An 18,239-nucleotide genomic window follows, 5' to 3' on the forward strand; every position below is an offset into this window, starting at 1 on the left:
CGGCCGCCCCGAGCGGTGCCGGCCCGGCCGTTCGCCGTGGGGAGCGGGCGGTGGCCCGGCGGGGGAAAGAGCCGGGTCCCGCCGCTCTGGAAGGGGGCACGTACAGCCCGGGACGGGCTGAAACCCTCCGAGAGTCGGGGCCTGGAATTGCGCGTCCCACAGCCGGCATCGCGCCGTGCCTCTCACGGCACCGGCATCGAGCGCCGCTGCGGGCAGCGCTTCAGGCCGCGGCATCGGCCCCGTCTGCGACGCCCGTTCCTGTGCCCGCTGCTTTTTCTAGTCGACTTCCGTCTTCTGGAGTGGTTTTCTCCAAAACTGATATTCAGTAATTATTATAATGGATTGTACCCTGACGTGTAGAACGTCCCACGGCTTTTGGCTGTAGATACAAGTCTTTTGGTTTGGTGGGATTTTAGTGCAAGTGTAGTTGAAAAATAAAAGACTCTAAAAGTTTTTAAAGGTCTTATAAAGTGATTCCTTACCCACGTTTAACCATCCGTGGGCTGGTCTGGTGCCCTGTTCCTATGAATAGTCCTAGGGGCACTTGTCATTCGGGATTAAAAAAAAGGCACAAACATGCGAAAATGCTTGCATGAGCCAACTGTGGCTCTTGGAAAATACCTAAATATTTTTAGATACGGACTGGATTACATGCATAATGTAAAACAATGGTAGGAATTATTCAGTGGTGCACTGTAATGTCAAGATCATATCGCTGCATAAAATCAGAGCCATTTGAGATAATGTTAGGCTGTTCTGTTGCATCTCAGTGTCAGTTCCCATCTTTGGAGACAGTGACAGATGCCACTTCAGAAGACGCCTGATATCAAAGAACAGTTTGAACATAAATTCTAATACTATATGGGAATATGAAATTCAGAGCAAAAACTAGTATTTTGTGCACCCAACTTTTATTCTGTCTTATGTAGTGTGAAGGCAGTTCTATGGCAAATACATCCTTTTTCTAACTATTCTTACATTTTTCAAAGTACTTTTATAGACAGTCAGTAAGCCTGCCGATCGTCTGTTGACCATAAAAAGGGAATAGTAAATAGGATACAGGATCTAAATTTCATTCAGGTTACAGCAAGCTTTGCTTGAATAACTTCTGTTTAACAAAGTTCAAAAGTAGGGAAGAATTGCTGTGTGTCTGTTGAATTGGGAATGCTTTGCTTGTCCCCATTGGAGGCTACAATGGGAGCAGAAATGTGTGCCTGAGCAGTGCAGTGTGGGGGTTCTCAGGCACACAGGAGGGATCCTTACAGAGAGCAAGGATTAGCACAGGCAGAGGGACTAATACACTGAGCTGAGCTGGAAATCCGTGTGCCTGAGCAGACTTGGCAGAACAGCCACTGGGTTGCTTGCAGTGCATGAAAGGGGAGGAACACGTGGTATTTATGGTTTCTCCAAAGAGTAGTATCTAAAACATTAATACAGAAAATGTGGGATACACTATTTCACGTCCTGATTGTATGCCGTGCAAAGTTTCTTTTTCAGACTTAGCCTCATCATTTTAAAGAAAGAACCAACATTTTACACTTGCTTGTATCAGGCGTTGTTTTATCTAGTGAGAGTACTGACAAAATACTATTTTTGGGGGTTTTTTTTATATTTGAGTATATAGGATTTGTGTGTAGGTCTTGTCAAAGTTCAAATAAGGCTGAGATTTTTTTACCCTCCTAGAAATATTAAAGAATTAATCTGCTATTTTTTCCCTAATTCCAAATATAAACCTTGTAGCTATTTGATGTAGTAATTTCAGGAGTCAGTTAATATACTCACTGATTTATAGTATGACCTCAAATAATCTGAATACTGTAATTTTAAACCAGCTTTGTTGTTTAAATCCAGTCTTATGCATTGGGATGTTTAATTCCCACAGCCAGTGGGAACACATGCCTGAACAGCAATACCTAACAGCATCATGCACCTACTGTTAATCAGTGGCACACATTTGTACCCCTTTTATCTTACAGCAGTGGGGAACATTACAGCAGTAATGATGCATGGAGGCTGCTGTTAGATTTAGGCAATTTGCACAGGCTTGCAGGATTTTAAAACAAAATTTAAATGCTTGACATGTTCATAGACGATACCATCTTATTTAGATTTTTCCTGCTTTGTAGGAAGTCCTTGCAGTAATCTGACTAGAGCTGAAAAGCTGCTAACACAGAGACTTGTGGACTTTTTATTATTATTCATTCATTTGCCACTTGAACAAACAGCTTACTAAACTTACTGAATTATTAGTTTGGTAGCACCAGATTTTAGGAGCTGAAGTTTTCTTTGACCATCAAGAAAGATGAAAAATAATCTAGTTTTGTCTTCCAAGAAAGAAGGAAATAAGTAAAGTTTAGAAGTTCTATTTGAATCACAATAATTTTAACTGAAATTGGGAAATGGTAATCTCTGTTCTTAATTTTTTACCAAATTAAAACCTTTACTCAGTAAATCTCATAAAACCTATCCTTAACTTAACCACTACTCAGATAGTCTATTAAGTGAGTTTTAATCACTTAATGCTCTTAAAATCCTGACTCCATTCAGCTAATAACTTGAAGTTTTATAATGACTTAAATAATGCCTATTGGCCCCATTTTATTGAGGATTTCTTGTGTGCTTCAAGTGAAATACCTGTTAAAATGAACAGTGTTCAGACCATTAACCCTAGTAGCTTCTTTGCTCCAGATATAACCTGCAGCTTTCTCTGAGGCACAGTGGATCAAGGTTTCTCTACTCTCCTTTCTGGGTGAGGCTGCCTGTGCATTAGAATTTTGGTGATGTATTTCCAGGTAGAAATAGGTGCTCATGGATGAAGGAGGGGGCATCCTTGTAGGTGCAGATTATTCTAGCAAAATAGATTTTTTTGTTCCATATATGGAGAAGAATGTCTATACAGTGTGTCTATACATTCAGGTATCGTTTTCAAGAGTTATGTAATCAGATATGGCTGAGGGCTGTTGTTTTATTTCATTAGATTCCTTAAATTTTTTAGAGGAGGGTTTAACTGTTAAAACTGTCATACAATTTTGGTTACATGGTTTTAATTTATACAGAATACTGTAAAATTGTTAATTCTAAAGATCTGAGAGACCTAACTCTTAGGCATTGAGAGTATGTGTAAAGAACAGCTTTTGTGTAATCCAGCATAGTAAGTGTATAAATAGCACCCATGTAATTAATGGCTTAGGAGGTTATGTGTAGTGCCTGTCAGGGGGTGTGTCATTTCCATCATACTTTGCCTCAGACACAAATGACCCCGTGCAAAATTCAGATGGAAGATTTGGGACTTTATTTCAAAATTGGAGTAGTGTGATTTTCTGGATCTCTATTAATTGAGTTTTGCTTCAGGAAATTTAGATATTAATGCCTATTCTTTCTGCTGGTGAGTTCTGCCATTTATTAACAAATCTTAAATGTGATTCTTTTAAAGATGGCTTCACATGCGAGACTTCATACTCTCCCGATTGATAAGAGTTTTGTTATCAGTGAAATCAGAAAGGGGTCCTGTTCACTTGAAAGAACAGGAAAGAAAATACAGGTGTGATCATGATGTGCTTGTTTTGCTGCACTGTAACTTTCAAATAAAATGGAGTACTGTATTCAGTAAGTGGCTAAATCTAAAGCCATGTTTGAAGGTCTCTTGTGATTGTGTAGGTGCTGAAAAAAAGAAAAGTAGTGGAGACTTGCCAGGTTTTCACCTGTGTTCTTTCCTAAAGAAGGAGTCTTGGAGGGTCACTACTCTCTGCAGGCCTTTTCGTCTCTTCAGTTGTGCATCTGTTTGCCAACTTCACCCATCTGTGAGTAAGAGCTAGGAGCATCAGTGTTACCCAGTAGCTGGGTAGGAGAAAATCCAACAAATTAATACAGATTTTTTAGAGAAACTCATGCTGTTGTGTCTTCATTCCCAGATATGTAAGTAGAGGGTAGCCAAGGATAAGCTTAAACTGGATGACTAATTGTAATTCCTATAGCCCCTTGTCAGCCACAGCTGGGCAAGTGAGGGATGTTTGAGGGGAGGAATGACAACAGGTAAGGAAGAGGAAGCAAATTGGGGGCATTGAAAGGGGTCAGTTTAGGGGGGATGGTACAAAGATGTAAGCTACATGAATGGAGTGTTTGCAAAGCACGTGTCAGATTGGGTCCTTACCAGTCTCAGAGGGATCAAATGTCCAAATCTCATGCAAATGATGCAGTTCTAGTCTGTTAGAGATGGAGATGCTTTCTGCATTGCCAGCTGAGAGGAGGCCACTATAGAGCTAGGAATGCAGGACTCCTGGAGCCACCAAAAACCAAGCCACTGCACAAAAGGGTCAATATTGACAGTGATAGGCATATTGTGGAGCAGCTGGAGAGACCTGTGGGTCTGGGAACTGCCCTTTGGAAATTACAGTGTTCACAGGTCCCTGGACAGTTAAGGTTTCATGTCTTGTAGTGCTAGATTTAGATGCCTATATCCAATATCCCACCTAAGGTCTCTGTATTTGTATGGATTATCTACTAAGTAGCAAGTCTTGATAGGTAAGGGTAGCATGATAGATTGATTTATTTAATTTTTATTTGCTATGACTGAAGTACATGCTTGTTATAAAAATAGTAAGTCTAATACTTGTGTTTAAAATCTTTTCTGGGATAACATGGTAATGAAAGACTGGGCTTCTTTCCAGTGCATATTCACGTTCCAAATCTGAAATGGCTTTGTAGAAGAATCATTTCCATAAATTCTGAACATCTACTAACACCCAGGAAACAAAGTAAACCACCAATTTCTATATTTTGTATTACTGTAAAATCAGAAATTAGGATAGGATACATTTTAAATTAAAATTGAAATCTAAGTTGCTACTTACGTTAGATACCAGTTGGAAAAAAATTTAGATAAAGCTTTTCTGGTTTTGTTTTCATTGTTGTTTAGTGTCATAGAAGGAACTAAAAGATTAAATAAAATTTCAGAAGTATTGAATTTGTTTGCTCATTGTACTTTAGGAGAACACTCAGTTTAAAAATCATGATTTTATATTCAGTGTGGACAGTCCATTTGTATCTATAAGGGAAATTAACATTTAGATCAGATAGTTACATATGTCAGATATCAAACGTATTTTCGTAGTTAGCCTTGCATTGTTTAGTTTATATTTGATTAACTGTGAATTACTGGCAATCCCTCCTTTGCATGTAAAATTCTCTTCACATACCTAAGCCTTCAGTTTGTTTCTGCTGTTGTGCAAATAGCTGTGAAAGCACAGCCTGAATCCAAATAAATATCCATTCAAGTTAAAAGACAATCTGAAATTACAGTTGTGAAACTTTTGACCAATAGCACTTTCTACCTTCATTAAGGTAGAAAAGAGCCTGCACATAGGAAATTCTCCAGTTTGTTCTCTGACATTACCGACATGCTTCTCCATAAGAGTGATTTCTGTGCCGTCTATATGTCCATAGCCAAATAGAGGGTACAGAAATACTGTTTCTCCAGGCTGACGCTTTTTGGCAGGCTTTCCTTGCCTATGAAGTACTGGTGCCGACTTCTCTTTTTTCCTCCTTTCTCCTTCCCTGCAAGCCGAATACAAATTAATTGTAAAGGACAAAACCAGCAGGCGGTGATTTTCCCGGTAGAATTTCCACTGTGCCATCTGCTGGTGATGCAAAGCAAATGAACATTGTAAAGTCTGGTCTTCTGCAGTGCTGAACAGTTGTGTCTCCAGCTAAAGACAGTAAAGGCAACAGGTTTCTGAGTGTCCCTGGTGGTGTTTATCGTGGGACAAAGTCATTTAGCTTACTTGAAGATAATCAGTTGTACAGAGAACAATGTCTGTTTTTTTAAGTGATCATTCTTGCCCTTCTAGGGTTGTGTCATGTAAGGATGAGTTAGAGGTGGCACTGTAAGCATTTACCTAAAACAGCACAGATGCTTCCCTCTGGAATTACAGACTGGCTCTAAAGCACAGAAAACAGTGGAAGAGGGAATTTTAGCCTGGCTCTGAAGCACAGAAAACAGTGAAATACTTAAGTTATTTGAACAATTGTGAATGAAGCACTTTTGATTCTCAATTGTCTGCTGTAATCCAGATTGCAGGTATATATGCATGCAGGTTTTTATCATTAGAGAAAATTCTGTCAACTGAAATTTATAATGTAACATTCAAATCATCCCAAAGACTTGCATTCTTCCAACACCTGCATATTGTAAATTCCAGAAGTCATGAGTTTCAGGTTGAATCCAGCTAGACTGTGAATTACCACTTGTATGTAATAATGTATGGTAGAGAAATATAATATTCATACATTCTTTGGAGAAAGACTTCATCTTGTCTCTAAAAATATGTGTGGGGATTTTTCTCTAACTTTCGGTTTTTGTTTGATGCTTTTTTAAAGTCACTCCCAGATGTGGTCCAGGATGTCCATTTAAAGGACACTGCAGAAATAAGAGTCATGGTAAGTAACATATACTTTCGTCAGAAGGTCAACCTGGTTCCTTTTATGTCAATTTATTGATTTTATACTTGAAATATTTTTATTAAAACTTATGCATTTAACTTATTTGGAGAAGTTTAATAGTACTTATATTTAATATGCATTACTGAAAATAATTTCAAGAAGTAAGTTTTGCCTTGACTGTACTGCTGGCTACAAATTGGTAGCAAGATGAACAAATATATAAAGATGTCCCATCTTTGTTGGCTGTAATATACATATATATATATGTTTACCACATTCAAGAACCCCTGAGGTTAAACATGTTCCTTTAGATTCAGTAGTTTACATAGGCTAGTGTATGTTTCTGTGCTGTACTGACACCTCAGATACTTTTTTTTTTTTTTCAAAAGAACATAGAGTGAAGAAACAGGAAGTTTCCACGTTTACATTTTCATACAATTAGAACCAATTTTCATACAATTTCAGCCACACTTGCAGCTGTTTATTGAATTATTGGCTCATTGGAGAAAGAAAAAGGAGACAGGATGATTTCATGTGGTATAAATATGTGATAAAAAATACTGCCTTTCAGCAAAGAAGTTAAACAGTGTTTTAAAGTTCGTGACTTTGAATTGCAGTTAATAACTGTTTACAGTTTTAGTATTTTTTTGCTTGCCATTCTAATGTTGAAATGTATTTTAATCTGACAGCTTTCTCTATTGACCCCTTTCGACATCTACCTGGCGAATACCTGATCAGAAATCACATGGTGTTTCATTATAAAAAAATTAATTCAGCCAAAGGTAAAAATGTGCATGTATGAATGAACTGTCTCCCCCTAAATTTAGCTCAATCTCCCAGGATAGGCTCATACCAAGAAGGAATTAATTGGATTTTAGGAAGTTTACTGTTCTTCCTGTTTCTTACCCAAACATGTGTCAGCAAGGAGATGTGACTGCTACTTCATAGTACTTTTGTGTTATTGAGATGAAAAGTTTTGTATGAAAACATTTTCCTTAAGTGTTACCAAAGATCCTTCCTTAGTTTTAGAGCACTTTGTGCTGTATTGGCTTCATTCTGCTTTTGATTTATTAATGAATTATTCAATAATATGCTGAAATGAAAGTCACAGTGATAACCATAACAGCAATCATACACAAATTATTTTAGGAATGAAGGCAGAACATTCCTAGTTAAATTCAGATCACAATGTCTTTTTTTCTTTCTTAATTTTTATTTCAAAAACTTAGTAACATTTTGTTCATCTTGCAGTGAATAATAACAGTTCTAAGGACTGTTAAATTTTCCCTCTATGTTTGCAAATGAAAAAATCATGTTACTGACAAATAAAATATTCACAATGTTATCTCATGTAACTTAGTATCCTCAGGTATGCAGGTAAATGCCATCAGAGCAAAATTTATAGAAACCTTTTGCAAAGAGTCTTCATTTAAGTAATGATTCTTCCTTTAAATGTGTTTTACCCAGACAGCTTTATCTCTTAAATCCTGTGACCATATTAATATCAACATAATAGTTTAAGTACACGGTAACTAGTATGTTTTAAAATAGAAAATAATTCAGTTAGTCTTTGTTCTGTGTTGATTTATTACCACCTTTTTTAGCTTCACATATACTGAATAAATACTGAATCACTCATATTTGGTGTTTTTCTTATTTTCAGCAGCTGTAGACACTTCAGTGCCCAAAAGTAGGTTGTCCAGCATCAAACGTAAGTATTTGTTACATGTTGATTCTCAAATGCTTCTGTAAAACTAACTTAGCAAAAGAGCCAGCAAAGAGTAACAATAGCATATAACAAACCCTTAATTGAGAACTTTGCTTGTTTATTCAGCTTTCACATCCTTCTTCAGCTACTTGTAGATGCATTCAGTCTGCATCAAAATGGAATGCTGGAGAGGCAGATCTGTCAATGATTAGTTGTACTTAGCATGACAATTCATTTTTCAATGGCAAAAGTCTCAACTGCATGAGACTGTATAATCTTAATTATCTGGTATGAATGCATAGGCAAAAATCCTGGACCTTTCTTAATAAAAGCCTTTGAGGATTTCTCTCTCTGCTCAATGTGTGCATGTAAGTGATATTATTTTCTGACCTTTATTTTCTTTCCTTTATATGCTGTTCCATATGGCCGAGATTCCTTTACAAACAGATAAGAAGCTGTTGTTTAGGGTGAAAGTTTTGCAGTTATCAAAGAGGTACATTCCATGGAATTACAATTCATCATTATTGGTCTCACTGACTTCAAGGTATTTAAAGTTAAGACTACCCAGGCATACCTTGTTCAGTTTCTGCATTATCCTTATAAATACTAGATTTTTAGAATTAAAAATAATTTCATTTCATACCTAAAATTAGAGTGATTGCAATTTTTTCCTGCAGTTCTGTGCATTGTTCATCAAGAAATACAGATTTCTGTAATGTAACAACCATGCAACCAAGTGTGGTATGTCCAGGTGTTAAGTTCAGTGCAAAGTACCATTTGTAGTCTCTGGTAAACCACTGGAGAATCATTTTTCTTCCTCTATCATTTGGAGATAACAGGCAGTAGCTCAGACAGTAAGAATGTTGAAAATGTGCTGAGAAAGAAAAGTAATGGAAAAGGGGTTTTAGAATATTTTCAAAACAATTTCTTCTTTCTTGCTGAAGATGAGACATAATTTATCCAGGCACAATTTTAACTTCCGTATAGCTGAATATCAGCAGTATCTATAGTGTCACTGAGGACAAGGGGTTTGGTTTGCACCTTTATTCTCACAGTAGTTTTCTACCTGTCGTTTCTTCAACTAAAGCATATTATTATTTTTTTCTCTTTGTGTTCTTTGTCTTACTAGTTTTTGCATACCTAATAAATTTTCTGTTCCCCCTCTATTTTGAGATTTGGGAAGGGGAGTAAATTTAGTTTAAAATTGTAAGATTTATGAATAGCATAGAGTTACAAAACAGAATTCCTGCAGATAGTGTTAAAAAACATCTGAAAATATGCTTCATGTACTGCTGGAATAGCAGGTGAGTATTTCCCTTTGGGGTTGTTGCCATGAATCAGTCACTAACGTTTAAGAATTAAACATGATACTGTAGTTGGCATTCTCCGTGGCCAACTGAATGTGTTCTGTCCTTAAAGTGGATTTAGTTTCCACTGTTCTTTTCCTGGTATCTTAGCTGGCAGCAAAGCAGGCAAGGTGCCATGCCCTGAGCTAGAAGTGAGCATGTTCCTGTGTATTAGATCAGGCTTACTGACTTAAAATAGTTGTTAAAATGTGAAACTTCTTGAAATGTGAAACTTCTGTGTTCAGAATTAGTCCAAGCATGTTGATTGATACCAGTGGCCATTAGAAGTCTGTGGTTGTGAAACTTGTGCCAGAAAACTTGACAAAGGCTGTGCCAAGTAAGACAGCTGCTGCTCCACATGCCTGGTTTCTAACAGTACTAACTTTTCAACCCATATGTTTAGAGGTTTTTCCACAAGGCATATTGATAGTAGAGATTGAACCCAGTGATTAATGTGCTTAGGAATGCAGGTCTCTTGGATACTGGGGCAGGGGGAGAAGAAGAAGGGTAACAAATATTCTGAGAAGTTACCCTCCATAAATCTACTTTAGGTGAAACTTGAATTCTTGGAAGGAGCGCAGTAAGAGATGGGGAGTGGCAACAATTCAGACTGATAGTAATGTTGGTTTTCTGCCCTTTCAAGGGGTTAAGTTCAAGCAAAAATATCAAGAAATACATATTGTTACATAGTTCTGTATTTAAATCTTAATTTTTCCTGTGAACACATACATCTGTCTACACTTTACGTTATGAAAAAGCAGAGATCTGTGCAAAGCTCTTACACGTTTTGTTGTTGCTGCTATTTTAGAGGAAACTTTCACAAAATTATCCTTTTTTTTCTCTCAAGTCTTGTCCTTAAGTATGTATTTCTGAAAAATGAAAGTTGTAAGCAACTAATATAAGCTCTTAAAATTAAAACACTGAGGTAATTCTAAGGCCTGTGTTATGCCTTTGGAAAGGTGTTCTAATATATTTATCAAGTCTAAAATTTGGTGAGTGAAACTGAAAATGTGTCCCTGGTTTTTAATCTAACAAACCTAGCTTTACTATTCATCTGCTGGTGGGCAGAACTTTTATTTTTATACAATTGTCCACCATTACTCAGGATTACAAAATAGCTACAGCATACCAGAGAACAAGAATGAAATTCTGCATTCTACCTATTTTCAGTGTTATCTCAGTACACTGTGTCTAAATTGTCCTTGGGGGCTGCCCCAGTGGTAACTTGAAAAAAAAAAAATCCCTGTCAGGGGCCAGCTAGAAGCCAAATGGGCCTCTCTGGAGGGTGCACAAATGGAAGTTTACATGGGCAGGCTTAGGTATTTCCTTTAGGGCTGGTGCAGCATTCCACAGTCAGTGTGCAGTCACTGTTGGCAGGCTGCTGTGTTCTGCATGTGGCTAACAGAAGAATACAGGCAATGTCTGCTGGATGAGGACCCTGTATATGAGCATCAGAGGTGATGGATTTGGGGTAATCCAGTGCTTCTAGCCTCTTCTGAAATGCTTTTGAAGGATTTATATCTGACTGTTGGGCTTTATTTCCAAGTCTTAGCAATGACCATATTTTGCCATTAGTAGCTTTGCCAAGTAGTATGTGATTTCTGAAGTATAGCTCTTCTTTTGTGTTTGATACAAGCAAAACTTTACTATCAAACCCTTAATAAATACTTTTTCACCCTTATTCATGGTGAATCCTCCCTTATTTGATGAACAGTACTACTGATACTGGACTGGATGTGAAGAAGGACTGCAAAATCACCTCTTAGAGTTACAAAAATTAAAATTTCTGTGTTAAGGAATTTAGATTTACACTTATAAGAAACCTGAACTTCATAGTTAATGGCAATATTCAGTTTGCATTTGATGAGGTAACAGGTGCTTAAATCATGGTGTACTAGAAATTTGTGTAGAGCTAGGAAACTGATAGTGAAAATTAGTAGAGAAGGAAGGGCTTGCTTGCAGAACTAATATTGCCAACTGATATGCTGGCCAGTGACTAGCCCCAATGAGTTCAAGCTCAGCTGAGATGATGTTGGTATGATTTATCCAAAAAGAATTCAAAAGGGAAATAATAACTCCAAGTGTGTTATTGCAAAAATAACATACATAAAACACAGTGGATTAATTCTGAGTATTGGATAATTCCTTTAAGATACATTGTTCTGCAAGCTGAACTCAGTTTAAATCTAACTTCATATTCCATTGTCTACCATGGATTATTTATATCAAAAATGAAATAACTTGAAGTTTAACTGACAGCTGTTTTGTGATATGACATGATAAATTTAGCAATTGGAAATTCAGAGCAAAGGACAACCACTGGCATTCCAGATCATACTGTCCTTCTAACTGCAGAGCTTTCAAGCTGAGTAGGACTATGAAATATAGGATTCATTTGTTTCTTCCAGATTTATGACATTTGCTTTATAACTCTTAAGCATGTCTTGAAATGCAGTCTAGACTTACAGAAAAAATAATTAGCCTATAGAGGGAGTATTCTAAAAGGGAAATAACATGGTGTGATCTCTGCTTTGAAGTGCAGTGTACTCTGCAAAGAATATTTGCCTAGGCAGAAGTGTCAGATTGATCAGTGTTTTATAGGTATCTCTTTATGAGGAGTGCTACATTTTAACATCTGAAATTCATAGTCTTTCTTGTGCTTCCTTTCACTGACAATAAAATTAAGAGAATGGATTCATGGAGTGAATGCAACAAGTTATGGAATCTAGGTTCACAGACTGAATTTATCTGATCTACAGAATCACTAAAAGTTTATGTGCTAGTACATTTTCTCTTACTATACTATGAATCTGTGGGGTTTTGAGCACAGTAGTTAATGAGATGCAATTAATCTCTAAAGCTCTAATAAGACTTTTAAAGGGTCTCATTTGAATCTACAGACTATTATTTTGCTTTCCCCTTATAAAAAGATGAAAAGTAAGTGGTTTTTTTTTTTTCATTTATTTGTCACGAGATATTTACTATTATGTACTTTTCCCATATTTAACTCTACATATGTGACATGTTCATGGAGACAATGTTCAAATAAAAGCTACTTGCAGTGAAACTGTTTCAAGTATCTGTTAACAAATGCAGTTTATGTTTACTTCCCACTGTCTATTACAGTCTGTCAAGGGAACTTCTTTCAAATTTAGTTAATGAACCTCACTGATTTGAAGCAGAAGATACCTTAAACTGTGAGCAATGCTTTCAATTAAAAGCTAAATCTCACTTCTGAAATTGGATGTCTCTTGAATGCTGGTCTCTTTGTTTCTGTGTTTAATGTATTCACACGGCAACACAAGTGGTTATTTATGACAGCCTTAAGTAACTTCAGCTCCTCTCAGTTGTAATATTGTAATTAGTGCCTCAGAGTTCCAGGCAGTTTTTCTATCTGGCTGAAGGCAAAGCATAAGACTGGGTTCTCCAGTCCTTGCATGGGTAGAGGACAGCTAAGGAGAGGTAGGGCAGCATGCCTGTTTCTGCATTTCTCTGTGCTCCTTGCTGACTGCCCCACAGCTGTCCTAACTTACCTCCAGCTGTCTATTTACATCTACATTAACTCTTGTAAGAAGGATTTCTCTATCTCTTACTTTGCTGGCTTCAAAATTCCTAGCTTTTACCACAGATCTAGCCTGAAAATTCTTAACTTGATAATTAGATGTGTGTATTACTGGAGTTTTCTGACATTCTGTTTTGCATGTCTGTGCTGCCTTTCTGTACACACAAGTGACATTATGGCTTTTGGAGCACACTTAATGGATTAGCTGAGCTAAGCTCACTGTGTGACAGGTGCAGGGCAAAAACTCCACATTTCCCATGGCAGTGGTAGTCCCAGTGTATCATTCTGATATTTCAACATAACCTTAGAATCCTTACTGGAATACTTGCTGTTCTTTCATTCTTTATTTTTGGGCATAAGCCATGCTTTGGGTGAAAAGTCACAGCACACAGTCCTGGAGGAGGTTTTTTTAACAGCTTTTTTAACTGTGCCAATAGTAGAGGCATTCATGTATGTCAAATTTTGGAGTTTCTCCTGTAAAGAGCAGAATAAGGACAACATGGGAATTCTGTTTTGCAGTAATACTCACACTGCTTTGCACTTTGTCCAGACACTCATTAAGCTGTAGTGTGCAGGTGGAACACACAGTAAAATGTTAAAGCTTGTCTTGTCTTAGGCAAACCCTCTTTTCACCTAAGCACCTGAGTGTAAGGAATTTGCTGAATCAGACACCTACGCACCCTTACCCATATTTCTGTATGAGTTGCATTTTTGCTTGGTAGAGCTTTCATTTGCCCATTGTTTCTCTAGATATCTATTTGCTCAGACATACTGTTTAACCTGAGCACTAGTCAAGATGTGAATTTTTATAGCCTCCATGCACACACAGACATTGGCTGCATTGGCTCAGAATAAGTATTTATCTCAAACATAAAAAATATCTAACCTGTAAGTAATTTTTGAGTGCTTCTCACTTAAAAGTCTTAAGTTTTAAGACAAATACAATTAGAAGTAGAAATAATAGCAATTTTGAACATACACAATAATTAAATATAGAAAGAAAAACATTCAGATTTAATTATTTAATGGCACAGTATATTTTGTCATTCTGTTGTAATGTATATTTCTTATTCTGGGTTGTATAATGTAGCTAATATTTTCCCAATAATTTAAGTCTCATATTGGAAGTACTCTAATAATGTGTGATGGATAAATCAGCAGCCATAAAAGAAATCTGTATTTTACATACCAATTAAGAACTAAGTCTTACATATCAAGTAAGATTTAAAAGAAAGAGAAAGTGGGATTTTCCTGAGCAATGAGGGCAAAGATTTCACATCTGAAAGATTAAATTCTATCTTAAAAGGGGACTGAAATGTTTAATGCAATGAATACACTTGGGTATTTCCTGGAGATTAACATGTGTGTAGGGTACTTGTACACAGATGAATGCATTCTAAAGGTTGATTAAACATCCTCAGGTTTCTGTTGGTCTCAGCTATGTAGAATGCACCACACCAATCCCTGAAGTTTTTTGCATTTCCATGCATTAAATATAGTAGTGCATGTGCAGATTGGGGTCTCCCAGAGTATGATATAAATATATTATGAAATCAGAGAACAAATACTCAAAGGCCTTTGTGTGTCTCTATCAAATGATTCATACAACACGATATGTGTTAAGTGAATGAGAAAATTTTCTTTTGGTGTACAGACTTCAAGAGCATGTTTGCTTATTTTTTTCCTACTTGAAAATGAAATTACTAACTTTTTCATCAGCCTCATTTTGATTTTATAACTTTGTGAACTTTGAGTATTGTGTCCAGTTCTGGGCATCTCACTTCAAGTAAGACATTGAGGTGCTGGAGTGTATTCAGACAAGGGCAACAAGGCTAGTGAGGAGTATGGAGCAAAAATCTTGTGAGGAGTGTCTGAGGGAGCTGGGGATGTTTAGCCTGGAGCAAGGAGGCTCAGGGAAAACCTTATCACTCTCTACAATTGCCTGAAAGGAGGCTCTAGCCAGGTGATGGTCACCCTCTTCTGCCAGACAACCAGTGATAGGACAAGAGGACACAGTCAGAGGAGATTTAGGTTGAACATCAGGAAGAATTTTTTCATGGAAAGGGTTGTTAAGCATAGGAATGGCTTTCCCAGGGAGGTGGTGGAGTCACCACCTCTGGAAGTGTTTAAGAAGCAACTCAGTGTGGTGTTTGGTGCTGTGATTTATTTGGTGAGTTAGTGTTTGACCAAAGGTTGGACTCATCCTTGGAGGTTTTTGCAACCTACATGATTTTGTGGTTCATCTGTGAAACTTGGCTGTTCCCAATATGGAAAAACTTTGGACTGTATTATGTAAGATTTGGGTGATTGATGGCAAACTCATACACTGTCTTTTGGGCTTCTTTATGTGATGACATAGACACCTGACTCAGCTTTTCACACTGCAGATGAGGTCTTGGGCTGCAGACCAGTGTGGACTGATAAAAAGCCCCTGCTCCTGATCTGACAGTAGTCCTCTTAGAGCTGGCCTTCATTTTTTTTTTGTGTGTGTGTGTTCTTGACAAAAAACTTGCTTGTTCTGCCCTGGATTTCTGTATTTAGGAAACTCCGTATTGTAAGCATGATATTTTTTTACATATGAGATTTGCTAACAATAAACACAGTTTTTTCTGAAATACTGGATAAGAGTACAGTCAAAGGAATTCTAGCTGTAAAAAACAGAAAGCTTGTAAGTTTTTGAGCAAAATGCTCTGTTAGCAACACTGATCTTGGAAGACATGTATGCTGGTGTTTGTTGTGACATAAGAAAATTTCAGGAAAGTTAAGGCACAGCTTCAGCTACCAGCATACTCTATTAAGAATTTTTCTTCTGAGAGTAGACATAAATTTTATAACTGCTGTGTGTTGCAAGTGGAATGTTTCTCAATAATCTGACTTTACTGAGCAATTGGAAGCCACTGCAATGTTTTCAAACACTTAGGGAAACAAAGAATATTTCAGTTTGCATCTGACCAACTTTGTCTCTTTCCTAAGTTGCTGACCAGCTAAGAAGAGAGAAACTGAAAAAGAAGACAGGCAGGAGTGAAGGGAAAACAAATATGTATGACGCTGTCACTCAGTGCTGTTCAAGAGATGGCCGAAGGCTGCCGCCGCCCTGCTGTAGAAGGGTATGTGTTTTCATTCTCTTTAGCAGATACTGTCATATACCTGCCTCCAATGGTAACAGCTGGTCACTGCTGTGCAGCAGCAAGGGCTGGCATCTTTCATGCAGCAGAAAGTAGACAAGGGTCTTTCTGGTATGTGCCCAACACTGAATGCATGTCTTGATCTTCTGACAAAGGTATCGGGTATCTGGATGAAGAGTGCTTGCGGTAAATACAAGCTCTGATTACCCTTGAATTCTCTTGCTTTTATCTCACCTGAAATTCCTGTCCTCTGTCACTCCAGAGCTTTTTACCGTTTCCTAAGGGAGAACTCTGTCACCTCTACTCTTCTAAGCAGAAGAATCAGGAATCTTCCATTTTTTTCTTAATGAAAAGTCCTAGTTGATAACACATTTTGTATCTAAGAGTGTACTAAATCATTCCGTTGCATTTCTTGAAAGAAGAAGTATTACTTAAACCAAAGTATACCATTCTGTATATATGTATTCTGCTTATATGCATAGGCTCACTTAGTTTGGCTGGCATTTAATCAAGATATGTGGTGTGTATTTCTAACTAATAAATAAATAAATACATAGATAGCACAATAAACTACATTCTTGTTCATCGCTGTAAATGAGTAATTGCAGTTGAAAACAGAATAATGATTTAACTCTTTGATTCTAACAGCATAAGCTTCATTGTTTAGATATCTGTAAAGCTAGAGGACATTTCCAAGTAGTACAGCAAACACTGTCAGTTTCTTTCTGTGTAACTGATTTTTGTGGTGGGCAGCCTGAGTGTGACCTTATTGCAGTGCAGAGAAATAATGCTTTGAAATTCAATACATGGCTTTTAGTCATGGATGAAAGCACAGGCATGAATAAGGAAAAGGGAGGAAATGTAATATTTAAAATATAAATTATATTTCTCAGTAATACCATTTTTGTCCTTCCATCTTATTTTTTGCAAATTTGGGGCAGGCAAAGTTCCTTCAGTTGTTTCACTGCAAAAGCAAGTAACATGTATCTAATTACTGCATGAACTCCCAGCTTTAAAATAAAGGATGCACTGTAACAAAGTGCAGCTTCTTTTGTTTGTTTTTCAAAATAAGCTTTTATAAAATTCTGCCTGAGTAAGATCTTTGATTTGAACAACTCCTGGTATTTCATATCTCGTGTTCAAGTAATCCTATTAATAGGCATTTCTGGCTGCTAATGATTTTTTTAAAATAAATTAGTCCATGCCAAAAGTCAATTGAAGGAAGGTTGCTTCATAGAAGGTTAAATTTTCTTTTTCAGCCATTTGAAGTACACCATTGCCTTGACATTTCAAGATCCCTTTCAGCCTGTTTTTTGAGATTTTTTTTTTTCTGAAGAATGAAAGTTGTGGCCATCTGCTTGTGCATATGAAATAGAGATTGGGAAACACCATTAACTGGTTGTGGTCTCTTGTTAATTTTGTGTGCAGCACATGTGTGGCTGTGTGAAATGCCTACTCAAATGCTTTATATGTAAAGATTTATTATACTCTTATGATGCCTGCAGTCTGAACATGTATTGTGCTTAAATTAGTTCTGTCATAATGGGAGATGTCAGTGATGAAACAAAGCAGAAGAACCTTCTAAGCATCAAAGAAAGTTGTTTTCATTAGGAATGTTAAGATTTCCTTTCAGGCTTCATAGTGAAAATTACCTCTTGTGATGGTTGTTTGAATTAATGCACACTCAGTAATACCCTTTATTAATAACATCACAGTATTTGATAAAAGTAGGAACCTACCACATTACAGAAATGATACCCACACACACACGTGCACAAAATGAAAGAGTGTACCAGGAGCACAGTTTTGAAAAATAGTGATACCAGGATACAAACTGAATATATTCATAGAAGATCCAATTTGTTCACATATTTGTATGAATTTTCTCCAAAGGCCGTTGCCACTTCCTACAGTAGACCTTTGCTCTGTCCAGAGAGCAGAGAACAGGTGCTCAGCTGACTTACAGCAATATTTAAATGGTTTTCTCAAATTAAAAGAATCATACTCATTTATTGCAAATTTGCAGCTTCTGTATCCTGACAGTGCAGTTCATAAAGCAT

At 37.0% G+C, this 18,239-nt stretch overlaps 1 protein-coding gene across 3 annotated transcripts in view; it reads left to right on the forward strand.

The window, feature by feature from the left end:
* The window catches only part of SPATA7 (spermatogenesis associated 7), a 31,757-nt gene that overhangs the window by 414 nt on the left and 13,104 nt on the right, over window positions 1-18,239 (forward strand). Inside the window, exons 2-5 of one of the 3 annotated variants that reach the window (XM_079308123.1) lie at window positions 6,376-6,435; window positions 7,128-7,220; window positions 8,102-8,149; window positions 16,028-16,161. In XM_079308123.1, coding sequence (XP_079164249.1) covers window positions 6,376-6,435; window positions 7,128-7,220; window positions 8,102-8,149; window positions 16,028-16,161 — 335 coding nt within the window. The remainder of the gene's footprint in view (window positions 1-6,375; window positions 6,436-7,127; window positions 7,221-8,101; window positions 8,150-16,027; window positions 16,162-18,239) is intronic. The other 2 variants (XM_079308124.1, XM_079308125.1) reach the window with 2 other exon arrangements.

The sequence above is a fragment of the Erithacus rubecula genome (genome assembly GCF_903797595.1).
Source record: "Erithacus rubecula genome assembly, chromosome: 6".
In the NCBI taxonomy this organism is placed as follows: Eukaryota; Metazoa; Chordata; class Aves; order Passeriformes; family Muscicapidae; genus Erithacus; species Erithacus rubecula.